The following is a 26316-nucleotide window of genomic DNA, read 5'->3' on the forward strand; positions in this document are numbered from 1 at the left end:
CGTGGGCAAAATGCTCACCTTCGATGGCCACTGGCACGCTGGAGAAGCGTGCTTTTTACGGATGAATCCTGGATTCAACTGTACCGGGCAGATGGCAGACAGCGTGTATGGCGTTGTGTGGGCAAGTGGTTTGCTGATGTCAACTTTGTGAACCTAGTGCCCCATGATGGCGGTGGGGTTATGGTATGGGCAGGCACAAGCTCCGGACAACGAACCCAATTGCATTTTGCATGCACAGAGATACCGTGATGATATCCTGAGGCCCATTCATCTGTCGCCATCGCCATCATGTTTCAGCATGATAATGCATGGCCCGATGTCGCAAGGATCTGTACACAATTCCTGGAAGTTGAAAATGTCCCAGTTCTTTCATTGCCTACATACTCACCAGACATGTCACCCATTGAGCATGTTTGGGATGCTCTGGATCGACATGTACGACAACGTGTTCCAGTTCACACCAATATCCAGCAACTTCGCACAGCCATTGAAGAGTACTGGGACAACATTCCACAGGCCACAATGAACAGCCTGATCAAATCTATGCGAAGGAGATGTGTCGCACTGCATGAGGAAAATGGTGGTCACAACAGATACTGACTGGTTTTCTAATCCATGCATATATGTATTCCCAGTCATGTGAAATCCATAAATTAGGGCCTAATTTATTTATTTCAATTGACTGATTTCCTTATATGAACTGTAACTCAGTAAATTATTTAAAATTGTTGCATTTACATTTTTTCCGGGTGTAGTTTCCCTAAGGTGCCATGGGTGAACAGTGTCAGCCCCAGTGGCTGCAACGTGGGCTGTAGGAAGACCGTGCATCTGAACATCACTGATGTAAGTCTGGAAAACCACCTGGGTAATTGATTCATTTATGATTCTATCCCAAACAATCCATCAGTGGCCAGGAGAGTTTAGGGCTTTGGTGGCCAAATCACAAGTAATACAACTTGCAGACAGCCTGGGTTGGTCTCAGGGGTAAGTGTTGGATGATGGAGTGGAAGACATAGCCCCCCTTGGCTGTGTGGATGGAGCATGTGAGGTGGGGGACAGCTGACATAATGGAGTTGGATGTTTCTGGATATCTATGTGGTCCATTCTAGGACCAGCCATCTCCCTGCTCCATGGGCTTGGAGCCCCCCAGTCTAGGGCCAGCCTCCTCCCTGATCCATGGGCTTGTAGCCCCCCAGTCTAGGGCCAGCCTCCTCCCTGCTCCATGGGCTTGGAGCCCCCCAGTCTAGGACCAGCCATCTCCCTGCTCCATGGGCTTGGAGTCCCCCAGTCTAGGGCCAGCCTCCTGAGCCCATGTCACTCCTCTAGAATAGTGACCTCCCTAGGGACACTGTTAAGCAGTCCTCTAGTCTGTAGCTCAGTTGGTAGAGCATGGAGCTTGCAACGCCAGGATAGTGATTTACATTTCCCCCTAAAATGTAAGCATGCATGACTGTAAGTCACATTGGATGAAAGTGTCTGTCTAAATGGCATTTATTATTACTATTATTATTATTATTATTAGTAGTAGTAGTAGTAGTAGCAATAGCAGTAGTAGTAGTAGCAGTAGAGGTAGTAGTAGCAGCAGAAGTAGCAGTATTATTATTATTAGTAGTAGTAACAGTAGTAGTAGTAGCAACAGTAGTAGTACTAGTAGTAGCAGTAGTAGTAGTAGCAGTAGCAGAAGTAGTAGCAGCAGTAGTAGCAGTAGTAGTAGCAGCAGAAGTAGCAGTATTATTATTATTAGTAGTAGTAACAGTAGTAGTAGCAGTGGTAGTAGTAGTAGTAGCAATAGCAGTGGAAGTGGTCCTCTAGTCTGTAGTTCCGATGGTAGAGCAAGGTGCTTGCAACGCCATGATAGTGGGTTGCATTTGCCCCTGACCATCCGTACTTAAAATGTAGGCATGCATGACTGTAAGTCACATTGGATAAAACAATCTGTCTAAATTGCATTCATATTCATTATTATTATTATTATTATTATCAGCAGTAGTGGTAGTAGCAGTAGTAGTAGCAGCAGTAGTAGTAATAGCAGTAGTAGTAGTAGAAGTAGCAATAGTAGTAGTAGTAGTAGTAGTAGTAGTAGTAATAGCAGTAGTAGTAGTAGCAGTATTGGTGGTAGTAGTAGTAGCAGTAGTAGTAGCAGTAGTAGTAATAGTATTATTAGTAGTAATAGCAGTAGTAGCAGTAGTAGTAGTAGTATAGTAGTAGTAGCAGTATTGGTGGTGGTAGTAGCAGTAGTAGTACTAGTAGTAGTAGTAGTAATAGCAGTAAAAGTAATAGTAGTGGTAGTACCAGTAGTATTAATCATATCACTTGGGCTCCCGAGTGGCGCTGCGGTCTAAGGAACTGCATCTCAGTCACTACAGACCCTGGTTCGATTCTAGGCTGTATCACAACCGGCCGTGATTGGGAGTTCCATAGGGCGGTGCACAATTGGCCCAGCGCCGTCCGGGTTAAGGTTTGGTCGGCGGAAGGCCGTCATTGTAAATAAGAATGAGTTCTTAACTAACTTGCCTAGTTAAATAAAGGTTAAACAAAATAGTAGAAGCAGTAGTAGTAGTATAAGTAGTAGTAGTAGTAGCAGTAACAGTACTACTTGTAGTAGCAGTAACAGTACTACTACTTGTAGTAGCAGCAGCAGTAGCAGTAGCTGTAGTAGAATTAGTAGTAGCAGTAGTATCAGCAGAAGTATCAGCAGTAGTAATATAAGTAATAGTAGTAATAACAGTAGTAGTAATATTAGTAATAGTAGCAGTAGTATTAGTAGTAACAGTAGTAGCAGTAGTAGTAATAGAAGTAATAGTAGCAGTAGTATCAGTACTAACAGTAGTAGTAGTAATCGTAGTAGCTGCAGTAGTAGTACTAGCAGTAGCAGTAGTAGTTGTAGTAGTAGTCGTAGATGTTATAGTAGTAGTGGTAGTAGCAGTAACAGTGCTAGTAGAAGTAGTAGTAGCTGTAGTAATAATAGTAGCAGTAGTAGAAGCAGTATTAGCAGTAGTATTAGTAGTAGTAGATGCAGCAGTAGTAGAAGCAGTAGTAGTGTAACAGTATAACTTTAGTCCGTCCCCTCTCCCCGACCCGGGCGCGAACCAGGGACCCTCTGCACACATCAACAACAGTCACCCACGAAGCATCGTTACCCATCGCTCCACAAAAGCCGCGGCCAGGGGAACCACTACTTCAAGGTCTCAAAGCGAGTGACGTAACCGATTGAAACGCTATTAGCGCGCACCACCGCTAACTAGCTATCCATTTCACATCCGTTACACTAGCAGTATTAGTATTAGTAGCAGTAGTAGCAGTGGTATAAGTAGTAATAGTAGTAGTAGTAGCAGTATTAGTAGTAGTAGCAGTGGTATAAGTAGTAATAGTAGTAGTAGTAGTAGTAGTAGTAGTAGCAGTAGTAATAGTACCAGTAGTAATGATAGTAGTAGTAGCAGTAGTAGTAGCAGTAGTAGTAATAGTAGTAGCAGTAGTAGTAGCAGTAGTAGTAATAGTAGTAGCAGTAGTAGTATTAGTAGCAGTAGTAGTATTATTATTATTAGGTTATGCCCCACAGACCATGGAAAGGCAATGTCATTGGGTGATGGAAAGTGCTGGTTCCCACATGTCTTATGCCCATTTGTAAAGTTTGTTATCGATTTAAAGTGGGCAAATATTTGAGCTATATCGTTATCAATGTTCCCTGTAAGTGAGAATGTGACGTGTAATAGCAATTGAGAGAGTGGATGTTTTTCAGCTGTCACTGTGAACACTATCAAAGACCGAGAGAGAGAGAGAGCTTTAAGATCTATTCGGGAGGGTTAGGGGCTGGTAGATCGTTTATCTAGAAACTCAAAGTCCGCCTCTATCCTGTGCGGTCTTTTTCTTCGGACCTGCAATGGATGTGACGACTGGATTTGCATTCTTTATTGTTTTTCTGCAACTAATTCACGCGAATGGACTTTATATATCCAATAGCATAGGTATGTGGGATTTGTGATATTATAGGCTACGTTTTATACAGTTGTGTAAAGCTTAACCTAGGCACCACCGTTGAGAATATGATCTGATCACGATTCGACTCTTGATGCATGTCAATTTCACAGAGGTTATTTCGTAGCCCAGAAATGTTCAATAATATTTTACAGAAACAGAAATATCCTGGAGTTGGTAAGGCACTGTAGTTTGTTTAAAAACAATGCAGTGTCTCAGTAAGGTTTCCCTTTCTTTTGCATGACACCAACTTTTTCCACATTTATTTTGGATCCAAGCACAGTTTACGTGCGCTCAAATTCAGCATGTAAAGAACATTCCAATGGCAGATTCATCATGCACTATTGATAAGTCGTGAATTTGCTAATTTATTGAAGTTTTACAGCAGTTAGGCTATTAGTTACCCTAACAACAACGACCTCTCCAAATAATAATTTGGAGAATAATAATACATTTTGACTTGTAAAATAAATGGTTGGAATTAAATTAAACTTGACACTTCAATTTAATTAATTTAATTACCACCTCGATTATTTCAAATTGACAGCTTTGAGCATCACACTGTCTTGACGCGTGCTTCCCTGCGTCGCCTACTGGGTGGGTCACTGCTTCCAACCTAAACTGAAGTCGACGAAGTGATGGACACAGTCTTGCGTAGTCTTGTTGTAAACATAGAATTTGAAAGTACTTAAGAATGATAGTCTGCCTACCTAACTACCGTGTAAAACGCATGCTCATCTGCGCGCGGGGAACGGGCGTGAACACTTTGGCAATTGGCACCCCGAAGTTTAAAACGCTGTTTGATAGGCCTATTGTCCAGGTTTCTTGTTGCCTGTGGTTTATTTGATATGGTAGGGAATATACCAAAGTCAGTTGTGGCTGTAAAATGTCTGATCTATATTATTCACAGATTCACATTGTATGATGTCATGTTTATCAAGTGAGACACAGCATATTTATTTATTTACCCATGCTATTTAGATACCAAAGCTGTACCTGCTTCAGTGTGTGTGTGCGTGCATGTGTGCGTGTGTGACTGTGTGCATCTGAGCTCCTATGCATGATTGTGTGTGTATTGATCAGTGTGTGACTGTCTCTCCCTTTGCACACAGAGTCTCTGCAGCATGTCCTGAGGGAATATGGGGTGGTGAGGCCTGTGAACACTGACGCAGAAGGCCGCTTCCTCTCAGGTGCTGTCTCCGCACCTCAGCTGGACAGCCAGCACCAGCAGGTCTACAGACGCTGGAGGAGGGAGGCTGCAGCCGCCTCAGACCCCAGCCATGGAGACCTGGAGGAAGGAGAGGGCACCGCCAGGCACAGGGAGACACTTTTCTACAACGTCACTGTGTTTGGCCGGGAGCTTCACCTGCACCTGCGCCTCAACTCCAGGCTGGTGGCCCCCGGAGCTAAAGTGGAGTGGCATGAGGAGGGCAACCAGACCCGCTACGAGCCTCTACTGGAGAGCGACTGCTTTTATGTAGGAGAGGTCACCAACGTCAGGGACACATCTGTCGCTCTCAGCAACTGTGATGGCCTGGTAAGTGCTGCACCGTTGATAAATGTATCCCTCATGTATAGTTATTAACCTGCTAGTACGCCTGTAGAACGTATTAGGTAGCTTCAGTTGATAGACAGAGGGGGCAATGCCATAGTAATAAAGATGGCTAGACTGAGGTCATCCAAGAGGCAGGGCGGGATTGAAAAGTAGAACCCCTGCCATGGTAGATTGTTGTGGATGTGTATCACTGCACAGAAGGACTGAGGATATTTTCCATGTCGGCAGATGTTTTTCATATGGTCTGCATCAAAATAGAGGATTGTAAACAAAACTAAAGCTGTAATCTCATAATGAAACAAACTTCTCCCTGCTTGGCCTAGCTGGTTGGCCTCCACCAGGCAGGATGGCAGTATTCAGTATGCAGGTCATTGCTGGTTGGCTTCCACTAGGCAGGGTGGCAGTATTCAGTATGCAGGTCATTGCTGGTTGGCCTCCACCAGGTAGGGTGGCAGTATTCAGTATGCAGGGCATTGCTGGTTGGTCTCCACCAGGCAGGGTGGCAGTATTCAGTATGCAGGTCATTGCTGATTGGACTCCACCAGGCAGGGTGGCAGTATTCAGTATGCAGGTCATTGCTGATTGGCCTCCACCAGGCAGGGTGGCAGTATTCAGTATGCAGGTCATTGCTGATTGGCCTCCACCAGGTAGGGTGGCAGTATTCAGTATGCAGGTCATTGCTGATTGGACTCCACCAGGCAGGGTGGCAGTATTCAGTATGGAGGTCATTGCTGATTGGCCTCCATCAGGCAGGGTGGCAGTATTCAGTATGCAGGTCATTGCTGATTGGCCTCCAGCAGGCAGGGTGGCAGTATTCAGTATGCAGGTCATTGCTGGTTGGCCTCCACCAGGCAAGGTGGCAGTATTCAGTATGCAGGTCATTGCTGATTGGCCTCCACCAGGCAGGGTGGCAGTATTCAGTATGCAGGTCATTGCTGATTGGCCTCCACCAGGCAAGGTGGCAGTATTCAGTATGCAGGTCATTGCTGATTGGCCTCCACCAGGCAGGGTGGCAGTATTCAGTATGCAGGCCATTGCTGATTGGCCTCCAGCAGGCAGGGTGGCAGTATTCAGTATGCAGGCCATTGCTGATTGGCCTCCACCAGGCAAGGTGGCAGTATTCAGTATGCAGGCCATTGCTGATTGGCCTCCAGCAGGCAGGGTGGCAGTATTCAGTATGCAGGTCATTGCTGATTGGCCTCCACCAGGCAGGGTGGCAGTATTCAGTATGCAGGCCATTGCTGATTGGCCTCCAGCAGGCAGGGTGGCAGTATTCAGTATGCAGGTCTCTGTACTGTTGAAGGTGGGAGGCCCAGGGGAGGTTTTAATGCCTGGAGGCTAACACTTCATATCTCAAACAGCTGCTTAATCCCCTCTCCCTCCCACCCTGCAGGAAATAAACCACATCTCCTTAATGATCACATGAAATAGTTTAGCTGAAATCCCCTCTGTTTAATTAAATATACTCCTTAGAGACACACACACTAATACTCTCTCAAGGTAGGTTTCAGACAAGTCTGCGTTTAGAATTAGCGATAAACAATTTGTTAAAAAAAGACACCACTGTGATTTTCTCTCTTTACACATGTTGTTTCCCATGTCCCCTGGACAAATCACACTGCAGTGCTATGATCAGAACTGTCCAATAAACAGGTCCAGATTACAGTGTCAGAAAACAACCATCAAGGGAAAGACTGGTCTTCAAACATGGACAGTCTCATTGGCGAGTGTCTGTCCGTGAGTGACTTCAATTACTAGCTTCAGTTGATAGACAGAGGGGGAAATGCCATAGTAATAAAGATGGCTAGACTGAGGTCATCCAAGAGGCAGGAGAGATTGAAAAGTGGAACCACTGCCCTGGTAGATTGTTGTGGATGTGTATCACTGCACAGAAGGACTGAGGACATTTTCCATGTAGGCAGATGTTTTTCATATGGTCTGCATCAAAATAGAGGATTGTAAACAAAACTAAAGCTGTAATCTCATAATGAAACAAACTTCTCCCTGCTTGGCCTAGCTGGTTGGCCTCCACCAGGCAGGATGGCAGTATTCAGTATGCAGGTCATTGCTGGTTGGCTTCCACTAGGCAGGGTGGCAGTATTCAGTATGCGGGTCATTGCTGGTTGGCCTCTACTAGGCAGGGTGGCAGTATTCAGTATGCGGGTCATTGCTGATTGACCTCCACCAGGCAGGGTGGCAGTATTCAGTATGCGGGTCATTGCTGATTGACCTCCACCAGGCAGGGTGGCAGTATTCAGTATGCAGGTCATTGCTGGTTGGCCTCTACTAGGCAGGGTGGCAGTATTCAGTATGCAGGTCATTGCTGGTTGGCCTCTACTAGGCAGGGTGGCAGTATTCAGTATGCAGGTCATTGCTGGTTGGCTTCCACTAGGCAGTGTGGCAGTATTCAGTATGCAGGTCATTGCTGATTGACCTCTACTAGGCAGTGTGGCAGTATTCAGTATGCGGGTCATTGCTGGTCGGCCCCAGGTCATTGGTACTGCAGGCCAGGCATGAGTATCACCATTAGCAGACTGCAGCAGACCAGCAGCAGAGTGGAGCTTGTGTACATAAAGTGTCTCAGAGAAGGAAAGAGTGCTGATCTAAGATCAGGTCCCTCCGTGTATTCATTATGATCTAAAATATAAAACTGATCCTAGATCAGGTCCCTCTGTGTATTCATTATAATCCAAAAGATAAAACTGATCCTAGATCTGCACTCCTACTCCAAGATTCTTTATGAATACGGGTCCAGAGTAGGCTGCTGCACTGAGAAGGGCAGGGGCATAATGCTGGTCCTGGACCCTTGCTAAGGGACAAGTGAGTAAGGGATGCCCTACAAGCAGAGGCACAAGCTGTTGCCATTGCCACAGTATCTGTAGGAGGAAGTGACATCCACCAAATGATTCTCAGAAAAAAAGTGTTGGTAAAATTCTCAGAAAAAAAGTGTTGATGTGTTGGTATGGCCTCTTAGGTTAGATTTAGTGTGAGTACCAGTCTCTTTAGCTAACATTTCACTCGCCACTCATTGTCATTGCCAAAAAATACTGGTCTTTCGGCAATGTCAATGTTCAATATGCGCTGAATTTACAGCGGAGTTGCTCATTGGTTGTTGGAAAACACATTATTATTTTCCATGACATCATGTGGAGCTTCGAAATTAGAATTTATAACAAAGTAAGTTGTATTTTGATGCTTAAAATCAAAACTAAGACATTTTGTGGTTGAAATTGCTGTATGTATTTAGTTTGAGAATTTAGATGTGAGCATCTGAACAAACAAAAAACTGTTGCTTAGCAACCGAATACCAACGTGTTCTGTGGAGAAAAAAAGATAAGAGTTCCAAAATGTGCTTAACATTTTTGTTGTGATTGGAAGATAGCTGTGAGGGTGATCGAATCAGGATCAAATCCTCTGTTTTCCTCGATCTCATTAATGATAGAACGTTAATATTTGAAGATGGCAGAAAGGCCAGTCTCCTTGGCACATGACATGGAGTACAGGGAGTGGATTAGCTAAAGAGACTGGTACCCAGGCTAAATTAGATTGGGTGGCCTGAGCAAATCTGCTGTGGCCTATGCTACAGACAGTTGTCATGGAAACCATCATCTTATGCAATTTGTCCTGAGGGGTCAGCCTGTCAGTTTAAAGTCTCTCTGTGTGTGTGTGTGATATCTATCTATTTTTTCCCTCATCCCTTCTCTGTGTGATCTGTCCCGTATGACCTTGATCCAGAGATGCATTGCGTTGCTGAATTGTAATTAAATATAACTTACATATCACTTTCTCTGTGTTATAATATCAGAGCAGTCAATCCTATACTACAAGGGTTCTTAAACTTTTACAGCTCGAGACCCGAATAAGAAATTGACCGTTCCACCATGACCCAAATCGTCCTCCAATGTCACAAATTAAGAATAAATAGTGTGTGATTATAGATGTATTGTCATAACTCACGACCCATCTCTCGCATGCACAAGGCCCACTTTGGGTCCAGATCCATAGTTTAAGAAAGCCTTCTGTACTACAAACAGTAAGAACAGCTGGTAGTCTTATCCAACTTTCAATCAAGCCACCAAAGACACCATAATCCCATACAGACCACACGCTTCCCAAAAGTTCAGGAAATTAAGCAATTCTGCGTTGTGATGGTTTCTGTGTTGGTTGGAAATCCTTCAGCCTTTGCACGATATAGCCTATGTCAGCTGTGTTTAACATAGTGACAAAGATGCAGCCTTTCTAAAGTTTTTGTCGTCCCAGGGGTCTTTTCTCAACACAAGCGGTAGATGTCACTTATTTAGTTGGGTTAACTTTTGTGCTATAATCAAGTCGTATGAATTTTGTTCATGTTGCTCCTCTGGCACGGATGTGGCTGGGGTGTTTGGAGCTGTGTCCGTACTTACACGACCTCCGAGCCTTCTCAAATCAATGTTGAGCCAAATGCACCAAATTGGACCAGGGCTAACTGTTTCAGCCATCTGTCGCTCCTCTCCCTGCTTTGGGCCAATAGGAGTCACTCTCTTTGTGGTGTTGAGCGGGCCATAGAGAGGGGTGAAAGAGGAACACTTATCAGGTAGGGCCATTCCAGAATCCCCTAGCTCTCTATGGAGTAGCTGTGGCCTTTGATTATTCCATTGGAAGGACAGAGTGGGGAGCCCACTGTGACTGCACTGGCACACTTCCTTTCCTCTCACCAGGAGTTTAGATTCGTTTCTGTTTGAGTGTGGATGGAAACCTCAGTCCTAATTGTAGGATACAAGATAGCATTCTTCTGGTGTTATTTTCTTCCCTCTCTCCATCGCTCATCCATCTGGCTGTAGACCCAGTCCATCTGGCTGTAGGCCCAGTCCATCTGGCTATAGACCCAGTCCAGCAGGCGGTAGACCCAGTCCATCTGGCTATAGACCCAGTCCAGCAGGCTGTAGACCCAGTCCATCTGGCTGTAGGCCCAGTCCAGCAGGCTGTAGACCCAGTCCATCTGGCTGTAGGCCCAGTCCAGCAGGCTGTAGACCCAGTCCATCTGGCTGTAGGCCCACTCCATCTGGCTGTAGGCCCAGTCCAGCAGGCTTTGGGCCCAGTACATCTGGCTGTAGGCCCAGTCCATCTGGGTGTAGGCCCAGTCCAGTAGGCTGTAGGCCCAGTCCATCTGGCTGTAGGCCCAGTACATCTGGCTGTAGGCCCAGTCCATCTGGCTGTAGGCCCAGTCCAGCAGGCTGTAGGCCCAGTCCATCTGGCTGTAGGCCCAGTCCATCTGGCTGTAGGCCCAGTCCAGCAGGCTGTAGGCCCAGTCCATCTGGCTGTAGGCCCAGTCCAGCAGGCTGTAGGCCCAGTCCAGCAGGCTGTAGGCCTAGTCCATCTGGCTGTAGGCCCAGTCCAGCAGGCTGTAGGCCCAGTCCAGCAGGCTGTAGGCCCAGTCCAGTAGGCTGTAGGCCCAGTCCATCTGGCTGTAGGCCCAGTCCAGTAGGCTGTAGGCCCAGTCCATCTGGCTGTAGGCCCAGTCCAGCAGGCTGTAGGCCCAGTCCATCTGGCTGTAGACCCAGTCCAGCAGGCTGTAGGCCCAGTCCAGCAGGCTGTAGGCCCAGTCCATCTGGCTGTAGGCCCAGTCCAGCAGGCTGTAGGCCCAGTCCAGCAGGCTGTAGGCCCAGTCCATCTGGCTGTAGGCCCAGTCCAGTAGGCTGTAGGCCCAGTCCATCTGGCTGTAGGCCCAGTCCAGCAGGCTGTAGGCCCAGTCCAGCAGGCTGTAGGCCCAGTCCAGCAGGCTGTAGGCCCAGTCCAGTAGGCTGCGTGTTACATTACTGTTTCAAAGGGACATATTGACGCGCTTGTCAGGATTTATAGTTGAGAGAACAGGCCCAGCTGGAGTGAAAAGAGGATCTTTGACCTGGAAGACACAAGGCCTCTGCGATAGAGAACAGGTCTATACACCTGAATACAGCTGACCTCCTTAGAGAACACTCATCACAAACATGGAAGCCAATAAATATCTTGTCATGTTTGTTTTTTGTTTGGTTCTGTGTCAGCTTTCTTTCGGTGCCACGAGACTCAGTCCAATTACACAGATTTAATATCTATATATATAGCGTTTGGATGAATTCCATGACTGACACCGTAGCATTTGGAGTTGTTGATGTATTTGATGGTGTAGGAGGAGTGTGACCTTTATAGAAAGATGTTGCAAAGGGAAACGTTTCAAAGGAAAAGAGTCTCATAGCGCACATGGACAAAGGGTTGTTTGTGACTCTATCCAAAATGCAATGTGAAAGTGATGAGTGGGAATGAAGAGGAGGAGATTTGGTCTTGATGGTTTCCGTCTGGACCTGTCTGTAGTTACAGTAGGAGAATTGGTCGTGATGGTTCCCGTCTGGACCTGTCTGTAGTTACAGTAGGAGATGTGATGTCAGCCACCTGGCTCGTCCAATCCCTGCAGGAGTTGCATTCTCCAAAATGAAAACAGCAGTGTGCCGTGGATGTTAACCAAGAGAATTCATAAGGCAGTCAATACATGTGAGATCTGACCTGATGATCCAGGACATTTTAACGTGTGTGTGTGTGTGTGTGTGTGTGCGTGCGTGCGTGCGTGCGTGCGTGCGTGCGTGCGTGCGTGCGTGCGTGCGTGCGTGCGTGCGTGTGTGTTTGAGAGAGAGGGAGACAGATTGTGTGCGTTCGACCAGACTAGAGCATATTTCACTTTATATAGTTCTTGTTTTATTGGGCTTTTATCGTTGTGTGTTGATATTAATATTGATGTGGTTGTGTTGATTCCTGACACCTGTTAGTAGAGTTCTGCTGCTGTGAGTTTGAATGACAGCTTGTAATGAACAGTGAAGGGAGGCAGCCCAAAAGGGGTTTCAATTTCTACTCTCTCTGATGTCCTACATTCCTGTTGCCAGTGGTTAACAGAGAAATGAAGGAGATAACTGGAATGAACTTCAACAATCCAACTCAAATCATAAGTAGCTTTGGCCTGTACATCATAGCACCTTTGATTCTTGCCAGGCTTGAAAATGAACATGGTTGATGATATTTTATTTATTTGAAACTGACGATATTGACTTGTTTATGTTAATTCAGGACTTTATACTGTATCCAACTCAGGATCAAAAGGAAGTTTGCTCCAGGACTCATTAATCCTTGAATCCCAGAGATTTGGTGGCACAATCTGAGTGTCTATTTCACTTGCCACAATAACAACTGGCACAATTCACTTCCAAAGTTTAACAAAACATAAATTTTTGATTTGATTTGATTGAATGTAATCGATTGATAATGTGTTAGATTATGTTGAAAAGGCTGACAATTAACACAGTATCATGAGTGGAGTGCTGATTCAATTAAAGGTTGAGAGGAAGCTTGAGGAAGTTTAGAAATCCCTTCTTTGGAGCAGTGTGAGTGAGGGTCATGTAAACCAATGAGCTGTTCAATGAGAAACTAACACTGAATACTGTGAGTCAACAAGTTTTTCAACACTTTTGGCCTTTTTACAATGGAAACTATTGCCAAGGAACATAAGGTCATGCTTTTGTGCAATGGAAATATGTCTCTTAATCATGTTTTATGGATACGGCCCCATATAGTCTTCTTAAACTTTCCTTTCCAACACATAGAGTGTGAAGACGCTGTCATTAGGAAACAACTTATCCACTTTATTTCCAGTTTAAACACTGTATTTTCTCTTTTCCATGGCCCTTCCACTGAAACATAAATCCAGTAGTGAAAATTGAGAGTTTATTATAACTTTTAGTTACCCAGGGTTAGGTTTTACAATGGCTCTTTCATTCATATCAACTTGAAAAGATTACTATTGTCAACCCTTTCAAAGCTGTCATTACCTCAAAGAGGTGTACTTAGCTGCAGTATACATTATCTGTCATTTCACACAGAGCTGTCCTTGTGAGAGCTAAGGTAGTGCTCACGTGATTCCACCCCTGTTCAGACAGACAGACAGACAGACAGACAGACAGACAGACAGACAGGCAGACAGACAGGCAGGCAGGCAGGCAGGCAGGCAGGCAGGCAGGCAGGCAGGCAGACAGACAGACAGACAGACAGACAGACAGACAGACAGACAGACAGACAGACAGACAGACAGACAGACAGACAGACAGACAGACAGACAGATAGATAGATAGATAGATAGATAGATAGATAGATAGATAGATAGATAGATAGATAGATAGATAGATAGATAGATAGATAGATAGATAGATAGATAGATAGATAGATAGATAGATAGATAGATAGATAGAAAGCTGGCACCAAGGCAAAGTTGGAACATGTCATGCAGGCTTTGTGCTCCTCCTCCTCCCTACAGACATAACTACCTCTGGATTAATATTTTTTCCTGCCCCCTCACACACATACGCCACACACACACACATACGCCACACACACACTGAACACTGAAAAGTTAGGGTATGAACAGCAGGTCTCCCGGGCGACCAGTCTCTTAACGAGGCAGCAAGCTGACCCCCTTGGCCAGATCCAACGATCCAAAGGCAGCACAGCGCTGCTCTCTCCATCAGAACCCTCCCTCCGCCTCAGGCAGGCCTGACTCTGAGCTGGAAACCGGGACGGAGCTGCTCAGGCCCTCTCTCTCAGGCTCTGCTCTCCTATTTCACTCTTGGCAGTCCAGGCAGGCTCTGGAGCCTCTCAGGCTTATGGAAAAGTCTCATTGTTACAGTGGAGCTGGATCACATCTTCAAAAAGATTCTGCAATTCAGCATGGTTTATGCTAACTTTTCCTTAAATTCTCCTGTCAACGTTTACAATTTTTATGCTGTTTTACAGCTAAAGATCTACAGAGTGGTGTGGGTATAATACCTGAATAGTGGACCACAGATCCAACTGTGTGGACACTGTAGACTTTTTCTGACAGTAAAGCTGGTAGTGAGAGCTAGTGATTTATTTGTGATTGTTAAGTGAAGTTGATCCCTCAAATGTTAGTTTACGATTTTCAATTGGCAAGAGAGAATTTGACATCTGGGAAAGTTATTTGTTGTTGAAGACAGAGTTTTATTTCAGATTACGGGTTTGGATGTCTATTACAGTGTAGCCAAATGGAAAGAATTAGTATGTAAAACCCCCAGCCTTGCATCATTGTTTAATATAAAATGACATGACTTAGTTTATTTGTTTTTCAACGTTGCTGCAGTAAAATATAGCCTTCCCTGTCACAAGGTAGAATGGAAATTCTTGCTTTCAAGACTGAGGTATGTGCTTCATTCCTGCAGCCCAGAGTAGAATCTTTCCTTTATTCACTAGCATGACTTTAATAAGCTGTTAGAGTTCTAGAGTTCCTGAGATGAGGTGACTGAGCAACTGATTTTCTGAGTGGAAGATGTGTACTTAGCCTTGCTGCGTGTGGTAAGGTAGGTTAAGTTTGACTTCACAGTGGCTCAGAGAGCTGGCTAACCGAGGTGTAACTGCTGGTGTCGATTTATGCAGAGTCCAGATCTTTCCTTGGTAATGAAACCTCGGGAGGATGTGACAGCTCCTTGTGTAATATTTCTCAGGAGGCTGTGCTAAATGGCAGTCTCAGCAGCCCCTCTCCAGCTCTATGGTCGGGGTCAGAGAGAGAAGCAGTATTGAGCTGACCCTGAACAGGCGTGTCTGTTCCAGTCACAGTGTGTTTTAAAGTTTACATTCCCCGTTCCCCATTTTCCACGACAGACACAGGATAGGGGACCACCTGAGCTGTCACGCCACATTTTGTCTGTCTGCATTTATGGAAGTATTAGTACCGCTGTTTTGGCTGATCTAAATTGTTGATCAGATGGTTGATATAAATTTGCCCCATATTGATCAACTCATGTCTCTTTGCAGTCTCATGTCATTTGTATTTTTGTCAATGTTGTCCTCTCTTCGGGCTGAGCTTTAAAGTGGTGGATATATTGATTATTGTGCATTTCCCTTCTCAATTAAGTTATTCTCAAAGTGTTATTTAAAGTTGTTTTTCTTCCAGTTAGATAGATGCTTGTGATTGTAGAGTTCAACCCCCTTCTCATCTCATCTTTCTCAGGCAGGAATGATCCGCATGGGGCGGGAGGAGTTCTTCATCGAACCCCTGGAGCACCGAGGGGGTGGGGCAGATGAGGAGGAAGGCGGAGACGGACGACATCACATCGTTTATCGCTCCTCTGCCATTATGAGACCCCATGTCAATCAAACAGCGGACTCTTACCCCCAAGGTAAAAGGAACTTCAGATACACCTCTACAGAACCTGCATGCTTTTTCTGACTGTCAGGAGACATGATGACATTCCTTCATAGGTCGTCATCATCTGTAACTTTAGAGTGCTGAATGCTGCTAAGCCTTATGTGGGTCTCTTCTAGACATTCCATTTGTGTCCCTGTTGAAATATCTGTTGAACTGGCAGTGAACTCTGCTTTATTGTACAGAGAGAAAACAAACGTATTCCTCTCCAAGCCCTTCTAGTTCTCCTTGTCTAGCCTGATGAACAAAATGAACGCTATCCAGAGAAAGCATGTAATTTAACATTTGTTTTTTTTCTGATTTTAAGTACTGCCTGATTCTATAATGTAATCTTTAGTTCATTCTATACATAACCTGTCATGACATGTGATACGCTCGTAAATACACTTTCTGGCATGTCTCTACAGAGCAAATCAGACTGGAGGATAGTTTGACACCCTTGTAGGACCAAGCAAAGGCTGCTAAACTCGAATTAACCAAATGTTCTACTTTTTCTTTCTCAAATGGATATCTACAGTATGCAGTCATTGGACTTATAATAAAGGATTCTCACTGGTGGGAAAGTACACTATGGTGCAATGTTCGTTTCTCTCTAGTTCATAGTCTAATCATCAAACTATTTAACCCCCCCCTGACTCCCATTTGACTCTGTCCATTCCCTCCTCAGGGGTGGTCAGAGTTCACCAAAACTCCCCTGACCGAGCAGATAGAAGATACAGTAATCTGAGTGGGTGGATAAAGACATGATAAAGTCATAAAAGGGATTCACATGTCACTTCAGTTCCAACCACAGAGCTCAGCCCGAGGATACTGGGAGACTTGCTTCTCAGTCACTTCAGATGTGTAGGTTTTTTCTGAGTAGTTCTAGTCTACTCTGAAAGAATATACAAAAGACATATGTATTCCGGGCATTCTGCCAAGTTGGATTGTTATACACAAATTCTCATTAGACAAATGCACACATGCTCTTACACAATTAATATATACACACATAATTGTATGAACTTCTAATGGGGAAACTGGAGACAGGAGAAACACCCGCATGATGGACTTTGGCATCAGCTGTGCGGATTGGATCGGAGGCTCAGATGTAGTCGCACAAATCCATCAGAGGTGTGTCATTCGCAGCCAAGACGAGCTGCAGCCAGCCAACTCCTACGTGGCAGGGCTGAGTGCTGATGTGATATTAGCCTACAGTAAACTAAACTCCTCCAGTGGAGGAGAGCATGGCTGATCTAGGGCAGAATCTGGATGGACCTTGTAAAGAGAACGAAAGGACATTGAGTAAACAATAAACATGAAGATTGTTTTTAATATATTTAAAAGGAAAAAGACACATTTTATTTGAAGTGTTACATTTTGCAACATAACTATCTTGAGGACCCATTGTCCAAGTATGTTCACTATTAGATTTGATGCCTCTTTGTGGAATGCCTTCCCTTTCACATCATGCACATGGATTTAACTAACTAAACAAAGATTTAACTAACAAACTAAACAAGGATTTAACTAACTAAACAAGGATTTAACTAAATAACTACAAGAATTTAACTAACTAAATAATGATTTAACTAACTAACTAAACAAGGATTTAACTAACTAAACATGTATTTAACTAACTAAACAAGGATTTAACTAAATAACTAAACATGGATTTGCAACATAACTATCTTGAGGACCCATTGTCCAAATATGTTCACTATTAGATTTGATGCCTCTTTGTGGAATGCCTTCCCTTTCACATCATGCACATGGATTTAACTAACTAAACAAAGATTTAACTAACAAACTAAACAAGGATTTAACTAACTAAACAAGGATTTGACTAACTAAACAAGGAGTTATCTAACAAACTATGCAAGGATTTAACTAACTAAACATGGATTTAACTAACTAAACAAGGATTTAACTAAATAAACAAAGATTTAACTAACTAACTAAACATGGATTTAACTAACTAAACATGGATTTAACTAACTAACTAAACAATTATTTAACTAATTAAACATGTATTTAACTAACTAAACAAGGATTTAACTAACTATACAAGGATTTAACTAAATAACTAAACAAGGATTTAACTAAATAACTCAGCAAGGATTAAACTAACTAACTAAACAAGGATTAAACTAACTAACTAAACAAGGATTAAACTAACTAACTAAACAAGGATTTAACTAACTAAATAAACAAAGATTTAATTAATAGGGTGGTCTATGTTGTGATCTATTTAATAAACACAAAGGACCAGCAAAATGAATAGTAGGGTGTGGCGGTATAGCAGGAACAATGGCATCTAGAGGTCAAACCTGGTACTTTCACACTATTAATGGTAAATTCGCTCTCTTGTAAGTCGCTCTGGATAAGAGCGTCTGCTAAATGACTTAAATGTAAATGTAAATGTAATGCAAGTGATTTCAATTACACATTTCTCTGAATGGTGGGGAAAACTATCAACACATTCACAGGGAATACATTACATAGTATGGTGAAACAATACTCCAAGCCACAGCTTCATACTACTTGTCAAACATAGAGAACTGATACTGTACTCTGGTTTTTGGGGTGGGATTGGCATAGGGTGTATTTTGGTATTTTATTAGGATCCCCATTAGCTGTTGCAAAAGCAGCAGCTACTCTTCCTGGGGTCCACACAAAACATGAAACAATACAGAACATGAATAGACAAGAACAGCTAAAGGACAGAACTAAATAAATGTATATTTCCGTGGGTGGCTTTTAACAATTTTGTGGATTCCTCATGTCTTACTCATTGGTAGGAAGAAGTTTGGTCCAAATCGGATGTTGGTTGAATATGATCTGAATCCTATAAATTAAAATGGCCAATATGGGTGCAATCAATTTGCTTAATTTCTCTGAGATCAAATTTAATTTCAACAAGATAATGTTTCAGGAATGCCAATCTTACCTGTTTCTAACTTCAGAAACAATTTGTCATGGCTTGCAGAAATAATAGTGCCGGAGGGGATGGCTGCCGTTTTACATGCTACTAACCAACAGTGCTATTTCGTTCGTTTTTTCACATTGTTTGTAACTTATTTTGTACATAAAGTTACTGCTACCGTCTCTTATGACCGAAAATAGCTTCTGGACATCAGAACAGCAATTACTCACCTAGAACTGAACAAAGATTTTTTATTTAATGAGTCCAACGCGAACGATATACTGCTTTCCGGAGACCAGGCCCAAATCCCCGTCATTCGCGTGAAGAAAAGGGGAGATACAGAGGGAGAAGGTCGGGGTGCCTTGTGAGGATTCGTAGGCGAGTCAGTAAATCACCATTACCATCGGTTCTATTGGCCAACGTGCAATCACTGGAAAACAAACGCGATGATCTACGGTCGAGAATATCCTACCAACGGGACATTTAAAACTGTAATATCTTATGTTTCACCGAGTCGTGGCTGAACGTTGACACGGATAATATAGAGCTGGCTGGGTTTTCTGTGCATCAGCAGAACAGAGCAGCTACGTCTGGTAACACAAGGGGTGGGGGAGTGTCAATAACAGCTGGTTCGTGATGTCTAATATTAAATAAGTTGAGGTATTGCTCGCCTGAGGTAAAGTACCTCATGATAAGTTGTAGACCACACTATCTACCAAGAGAGTTCTCATCTATGTTATTCGTAGTCGTCTATTTACCACCACAAACCGATGCTGGCACTAAGACCGCACTCAACGAGCTGTATACGGCCATAAGCAAAGAAGAAAATGCTCCCTGTCTGAGTCTGTAATACCAACATATTTCAAGGAGACCACTATAGTCCCTGTGCCCAAGAACATGAAGGTAACCTGCCTAAATGACTACCGCCCCATAGCACTCACGTCAGTAGCCATGAAGTGCTGGACATGGATCACATCAACACCATCATCCCGGAAACCCTAGACCCACTCCAACCGCCCCACTAGATCCACAGATGACGCAATCTCAATCACACTCCACACTGCCCTTTCCCACCTGTACAAAAGGAACACCTATGTGAGAATGCTGTTCATTGACTACAGCTCAGCGTTCAACACCATAGTGCCCCGAAAGCTCATCACTAAGCTAAGGACCCTTGGACTAAACACCTCCCTCTGCAACTGGATCCTGGACTTCCTGACGGGCTGCCCCATAAGGGTAGGCAACAACACATCTGCCACACTGATCCTCAACACCAGGGCCACTCAGGTGTACATACTTAGTCCCCTCCTGTACTCCCTGTTCACTCATGACTGCATGGCCAGGTACGACTCCAACACCATCATTAAGTTTGCTGACGACACAACAGTGGTAGGCTTGATCACGACAATGATGAGACAGCCTATAGCGAGGAGGTCAGAGACCTGGCTTTGTGGTGCCATGACAACAACCTCTCCCTCAATGTGAGCAAGACAAAGGAGAAGATCGTGGACTACAGGAAAATGAGGGCCGGACACGCCTCCATTAACATCGACGGGCTGAAGTGGAGCGGGTCTCCAGAACCTCAAAAAGTTCCACAGCTGCACCATCAAGAGCATCCTGACCGGTTGCATCCCCGCTTGGTATGGCAACCGCTTGGCATCCGACCATATGGCACTACAGAGGGTAGTGCGTAGGGCCCAATACATCACTTGGTCCAAGCTTCCTGCAATCCATGACTTCTATACCAGGTGGTGTCAGAGGAAGGCCCTAAATATTGTCAAAGACTCCAGCCATCCTAGTCATAGACTGTTCTCTCTGCTATCGCACGGCAAGCGGTACCGGAGCACCAAGTCTAGGTCCAAAAGGCTCCTACCAAAACAGCTTCTACCCCAAAGCTATACAATTAATTAAATGGCCACCTGGACTATTTACATTGACCCCCTTTGTTTTTACACTGCTGCTACTTGTTGTTTATAATCTATGCATAGTCACTTTACCCCTACCTACATGTACAAATTACCTCGACTAACCCTTCCCCCCTGCACATTGACTCGGTACCGGTACCCCCTGTATATAGCCTCGTTATTGTTATGTAATTTTCTTGTGTTACTTAAAAAAAAAAAAAAGTTTAGTTTATTTAGTAAATATTTTCTTAACTCTAATTCTTGAACTGCATTGTTGGCTTGTAAGTACACATTTCATGGTAATACCTGTTGTATTCAACGCATGTGACAAATAAAATTAGATTTGATTTGACATGGAACAACTCTTGCATTATTTCTACTTAAGTTTAGCCAAGAGAGTGTGTGTGTGTGTGTGTGTGTGTGTGTGTGTGTGTGTGTGTGTGTGTGTGTGTGTGTGTGTGTGTGTGTGTGTGTGTGTGTGTGTGTGTGTGTGTGTGTGTGTGTGTCTGTTTCACCGCCACACATGTTTTTCCTTGAAAGTCATTCCCTGAAATAACAACATTCCGTTTGTCCTTTGACTAATGGCTGTTGGATGGTGATTCTTTTTTTTGACAGGCGTCCCTGCTTCCCTCTGTACAAAGTCCTGTGCTGTCTTAGATGTTCTGACTCCATCTTGTTTAGTGGTTGGGGTTTGTATACTGCATACCATAACACATTGCCTTTGTTTATTTATTTATACACCCTGGACAAAAATATACATGCTAATATATGGATTTTTTTATGCATCTGTTGGTCAAAGATACCTTTAAAAAAGGTAGGGGCGTAGATCAGAAAACCAGTCAGTATGTGGTGTGACCACCATTTGCCTCATGCAGCGTGACACATCTCCTTCGGATAGAGTTGATCAGGCTGTTTATTGTGGTCTGTAGAATGTTGTCCCACTCCTCTTCAATGGCTGTGCAAAGTTGCTAGATATTGGCAGGAACTGGAACACGCTGTCGTACACGTCGATCCAGAACATCCCAAACATGCTCAATGGGTGACATGTCTGGTGAGTATGCAGGCCATGAAAGAACTGGAATGTTTTCAGCTTCCAGGAATGGTGTACAGATCTTTGCAACATGGGGCAGTGCATTATCATGCTGAAACAGGAGGTGATGACGGTGGATAAATGGCACGACAATGGGTCTCAGGATCTCGTCACGGTATCTCTGTGCATTCAAATGGCCATCGATAATATGCAATTGTGTTCATTGCCCGTAGCTTAGGCCTGCCCATACCATAACCCCCCGCCACCATGGGGAACTCTGTTCACAATGTTGACATCAGCAAACTGCTCGCCCACACAATGCCATACACACTGCTATCTGCGCGGTACAGTTGATTCTGGGATTCTTCTGTGAAGAACACACTTCTCCAGCATGCCAGTGGCCATCGAAGGTGAGCATTTGCCCACTGAAGTCGGTTATGACACCGAACTGCAGCCAGGTCAAGACCCTGGTGAGGACGACAAGCACGCAGGTGAGCTTCCCTGAGACGGTTTCTGACAGTTTGTACAGAAATACTTGAATTATGCAAACCCAGTTTTATTCACATTCCTGCAGTCAGCATGCCAATTGCACGCTCTGTGGCATTGCGTTGCGTTGTGTGACAAAACTGCACATTTTAGAATGGCCTTTTTATTATCCCCAGCACAAGCTATATACCAAAGCTATACATGTTGCATTTATATTTTTGTTCAGTGTATTTGATACATATACATTTTACACACATTTTCCATGCATGGTGCTTTTTAAAATATTTTTTTACAATACAAAATAAACACATACAAACAACAACATAAAGCACACAAACATCCACAACATCACCTCTGCCCAGACCCACCTGCTCACACCCCCATCTCTATTGCCAGCATCACTCTCCACCACGTGGCCTCAATCTGCACCATTTTGTTTCTATTATTTGTAGAGATTACATTTTTCAGCCTCTTTGGAGGTTTCTTAAATTTGCCTTATTTATTGCTACGTCTGTCAATCTTATCGAATGTATGATTTAGGTCGCCTGTAAAATCATAGTTTCTGTCTGGATTTGATCTAATATGGCTTGAATTGTATCTATAAACAACAGAATTTCCCCTGGTGGGAAATATAATGAAATCAATGTGTATGTTTCACCATGTAAGGTACAATTCAACATTAGAAAATGGCCTTCTTGGTCTGTGGCAGCAGAGTCCTCACCAACCCAGCTCCTCTTTAAATATTCAAATGATCCTTTTTTGAAAAGTAACTCTTGCAGGAAAACCACATCTACTGACATTCTATAAGTGTTCAAGAACCATATATATATATATATATATTTTTTTTATTTCACCTTTATTTAACCAGGTAGGCCAGTTGAGAACAAGTTCCCATTTACAACTGCGACCTGGCCAAGATAAAGCAAAGGGATAAACACATGTTATAAACAAAAGTACAGTCAATAACAATAAAAACATCTATATACAGTGTGTGCAAATGGAGTAAGGAGGTAAGGAAATAAAAAGGCCATAGTAGCGAAGTAATTACAATTTAGCAAATTAACACTGGAGTGATAGATGTGCAGATGGTGATGTGCAAGTAGAAATACTGGTGTGCAAAAGAGCAAAGAAAAAAGTAAATTAAAACATTATGAGGATGAGGTAGGTAGTTGGATGGGCTATTTACAGATGGGCTGTGTACAGCTGCAGCGATCGGTGAGCTGTTGAGATAGCTGATGTTTAAAGTTAGTGAGGGAGATATAAGTCTCCAACTTCAGCGATTTTTGCTAATCGTTCCAGTCATTGGCAGCAGAGAACTGGAAGGAAAGGCGGCCAAAGGAGGTGTTGGCTTTGGGGATGACCAGTGAGATATACCTGCTGGAGCGTGTGCTACGGGTGGGTGTTGTTATGGTGACCAGTGAGCTGAGATAAGGCAGAGCTTAACCTAGCAAAAACGTATAGATGACCTGGAGCCAGTGGGTATGGCAACGAATATGTAGCGAGGGCCAGCCGACGAGAGCATACAGGTCGCAGTGGTGGGTTGTATATGGGGCTTTGGTGACAAAACGGATGGCACTGTGATAGACTGCATCCAGTATGCGGAGTAGAGTGTTGGAGGCTATTTTTTAAATGACATCGCCGAAGTCGAGGATTGGTATGTCGAGGGTATGTTTGGCAGCGTGAGTGAAGGAGGCTTTGTTGCGAAATAAAAATCAATTTTGGATTGGAGATGCTTAATAAGAGTCTGGAAGGAGAGTTTACAGTCTAGCCAGACACCTAGGTGTTTATAGTTGCCCACATATTCTAAATCAGAACCGTCCAGAGTAGTGATGCTATTCGGGCGGGCGGGTGGGGGCAGCGATCGGTTGAAGAGCATGCATTTAGTTTTGCTAGCCTTTAAGAGCAGTTGGAGGCCACGGAAGGAGAGTTGTATGGCATTGAAGATTGTTTGGAGGTTTGTTAACACAGTGTCCAAAGAAGGGTCAGATGTATACAGAATGGTGTCGTCTGCGTAGAGGTGGATCATAGAATCACCCGCAGCAAGAGCGACATCATTGATATATACAGAGAAAAGGGTCGGCCCGAGAATTGAACCCTGTGGTACCGCCATAGACTGCCAGAGGTCCGGACAACAGGCCTTCCGATTTGACACACTGAACTCTGTCTGAGTAGTTGGTGAAAAAAGTAGTTGGTGAACAAGGCGAGGCAGTCATTTGAGAAACCAAGGCTGTTGAGTCTGCCGATAAGAATACAGTGATTGACAGAGTAGAAAGCCTTGGCCAGGTCGATGAAGACGGCTGCACAGTACTGTCTTTTGTCGATGGCGGTTATGATATCGTTTAGTACCTTGGTTGGCCTGCCAGGTAGGATTCAATCCAAGAGTGTGCAGAGCCAGAGATGCCCAGCCCTGAGAGGGTGGTGAGGAGGATCTGATGGGTCGAAGGCAGTGGTTAGATCTAGGAGGATGATAACAGAGGAGAGAGAGTTAGCTTTCGCAGTGCGGAGCGCCTCCGTGACACAGAGAAGAGTAGTCTCTGTTGAGTGACCCATCTTGAAACCTGACTGGTTAGGGTCAAGAAGATCATTCTGTGAGAGATAACTAAAGAGTTGATCAGGGACAGCATGCTCAATTGTTTAGGAAGTAAATTAAAGAATGGATACAGGTCTATATATATATATTTTATTTTTCTATACTTTTTATTTAAAAAAAAAAACTTTCGCTCCCCAATTGGTAGTTACAGTCTTGTCCCATCACAGCAACTAACGTACGGACTCGAGAGAGACAAAGGTTGAGAGCCATGCGTCCTCCGAAACACAACCATGCCAAGACGCACTGCTTCTTGACACACTGCTCGCTTAACCTGGAAGCCAGCTGCACCAATGTGTTGGAGGAAACACCATACAACTGCCAACCATGTCAGCATGCATCTTTCCGGCCCTCCACAGGAGAAGCTGGAGCACGATAAGACAAGGAGATCCCGGCCGGCCAAACCCTCCCATAACCCGGACGACGTTGGGACAATTGTGCGGCACCTCATGGATCTCCAAGTCACAGCCGGCTGCAACACAGCCCAGGATCAGATCCGAGTCTGTAGTGATGCAGTGCCTTAGACCGCTGCGACACTCGGGAGGCCCACAGGTCTATAGTTTTTGACGTCAGATGAGTCGAGTGTTGGTTTCTTGAGGAGGGGAGCGACTCGGGCCATTTTGAAGTCAGAGGGGACGCAGCTAGTATGAGTTGATGAGGGAAGTGAGGAATGGTAGAAGTTCTCCAGAGATGGTTTTAAGAAGGGAGGAGCAGATGGGGTTGAGCGGGTAGGTTGTCGGGCGGCCAGACCGCGCTAGTCACAGGATTTAATCTGGAGAGAGAGGGGAGAAGGATATCAAGGTGTAGGTTATTTCTGTGTGAGTGAGACCAGTGGACTCAATAGAATGAGTGAATGAGTAGCGGATGTTGTCAAACTTATTTTCAAAGTGGTTGACAAAGTTGTCCACAGAGAGGGAGGGAGGGGTAGGAGGTGGAGGATTAAGGAGGGAAATCAGAAGGTGGAAAAGAGTTTCCTAGGGTTAGAGACAGAAGCTTGAGTGATAGAAAGGGGCTTTATCAGTGGATACAGAGGAAGAGAAGGTAGAGAGGAGGGTGTGAAAGGATGATAGGTCCTCCAGAAGTTTAGTTTTCTTCCATTTTCGCTCAACTGCCCGCAGCCCTTTTCTGTAAGCTCGCAATGAGTCACAGCCACGGAGCAGGAGGGGAGGGGAGAACCGGCTGGGAGGAAAGTGGACAGTGCAAGTCATAAGATGTGGAAAGCAATGAGGGGAGGGTCGAAGAGGCAGAATCAGGAGACAGGAGGGAAAATTATTTAGCAGAAGGGAAAGATGATAGGATAGAAGAGGAAAGAGTAGGGGGAGAGAGAGAGCAAAGATTACGGCGGCGCATGACCATCTGGGTAGGGGCTAAGTGGTTAGGGTTGGAGAAAAGGGAGACAGAAATTGAACGAAAGAAGTGATCAGAGACCTGGAGGGGGGTTTGCATTGAGATTAGTGGGCAAACAGCCTCTAGTAAAGATGAGGTCAAGCGTATTGTCTGCCATGTGAGTTGGAGAGTTGGAAAGAGGAAAGAGAGTACGAAGAGCGGTGAGCCATTGTCAGGAAATTAGCTTATCAAGGTGTCAAGCTCATTGAGGAACTCTCCAAGGGCACCTGGTGGGCAATAGATGACAACAATGTTAAGCTTGAGTAGACACGTGA

At 44.3% G+C, this 26316-nt stretch overlaps 1 protein-coding gene across 1 annotated transcript in view; it reads left to right on the top strand.

Annotated features, from left to right (window-relative positions):
• The first annotated feature begins 3821 nt into the window (after positions 1–3821).
• Positions 3822–26316, top strand: part of LOC120021778 (A disintegrin and metalloproteinase with thrombospondin motifs 2-like) — an 86442-nt gene continuing 63947 nt past the window's right edge. Inside the window, exons 1-3 of the mRNA XM_038965627.1 lie at positions 3822–3965; positions 5088–5512; positions 15549–15717. Coding sequence (XP_038821555.1) covers positions 3881–3965; positions 5088–5512; positions 15549–15717 — 679 coding nt within the window. The 5' untranslated portion in view covers positions 3822–3880. The remainder of the gene's footprint in view (positions 3966–5087; positions 5513–15548; positions 15718–26316) is intronic.

The sequence above is a fragment of the Salvelinus namaycush genome, chromosome 26 (assembly GCF_016432855.1).
Source record: "Salvelinus namaycush isolate Seneca chromosome 26, SaNama_1.0, whole genome shotgun sequence".
Classification (NCBI taxonomy): Eukaryota; Metazoa; Chordata; class Actinopteri; order Salmoniformes; family Salmonidae; genus Salvelinus; species Salvelinus namaycush.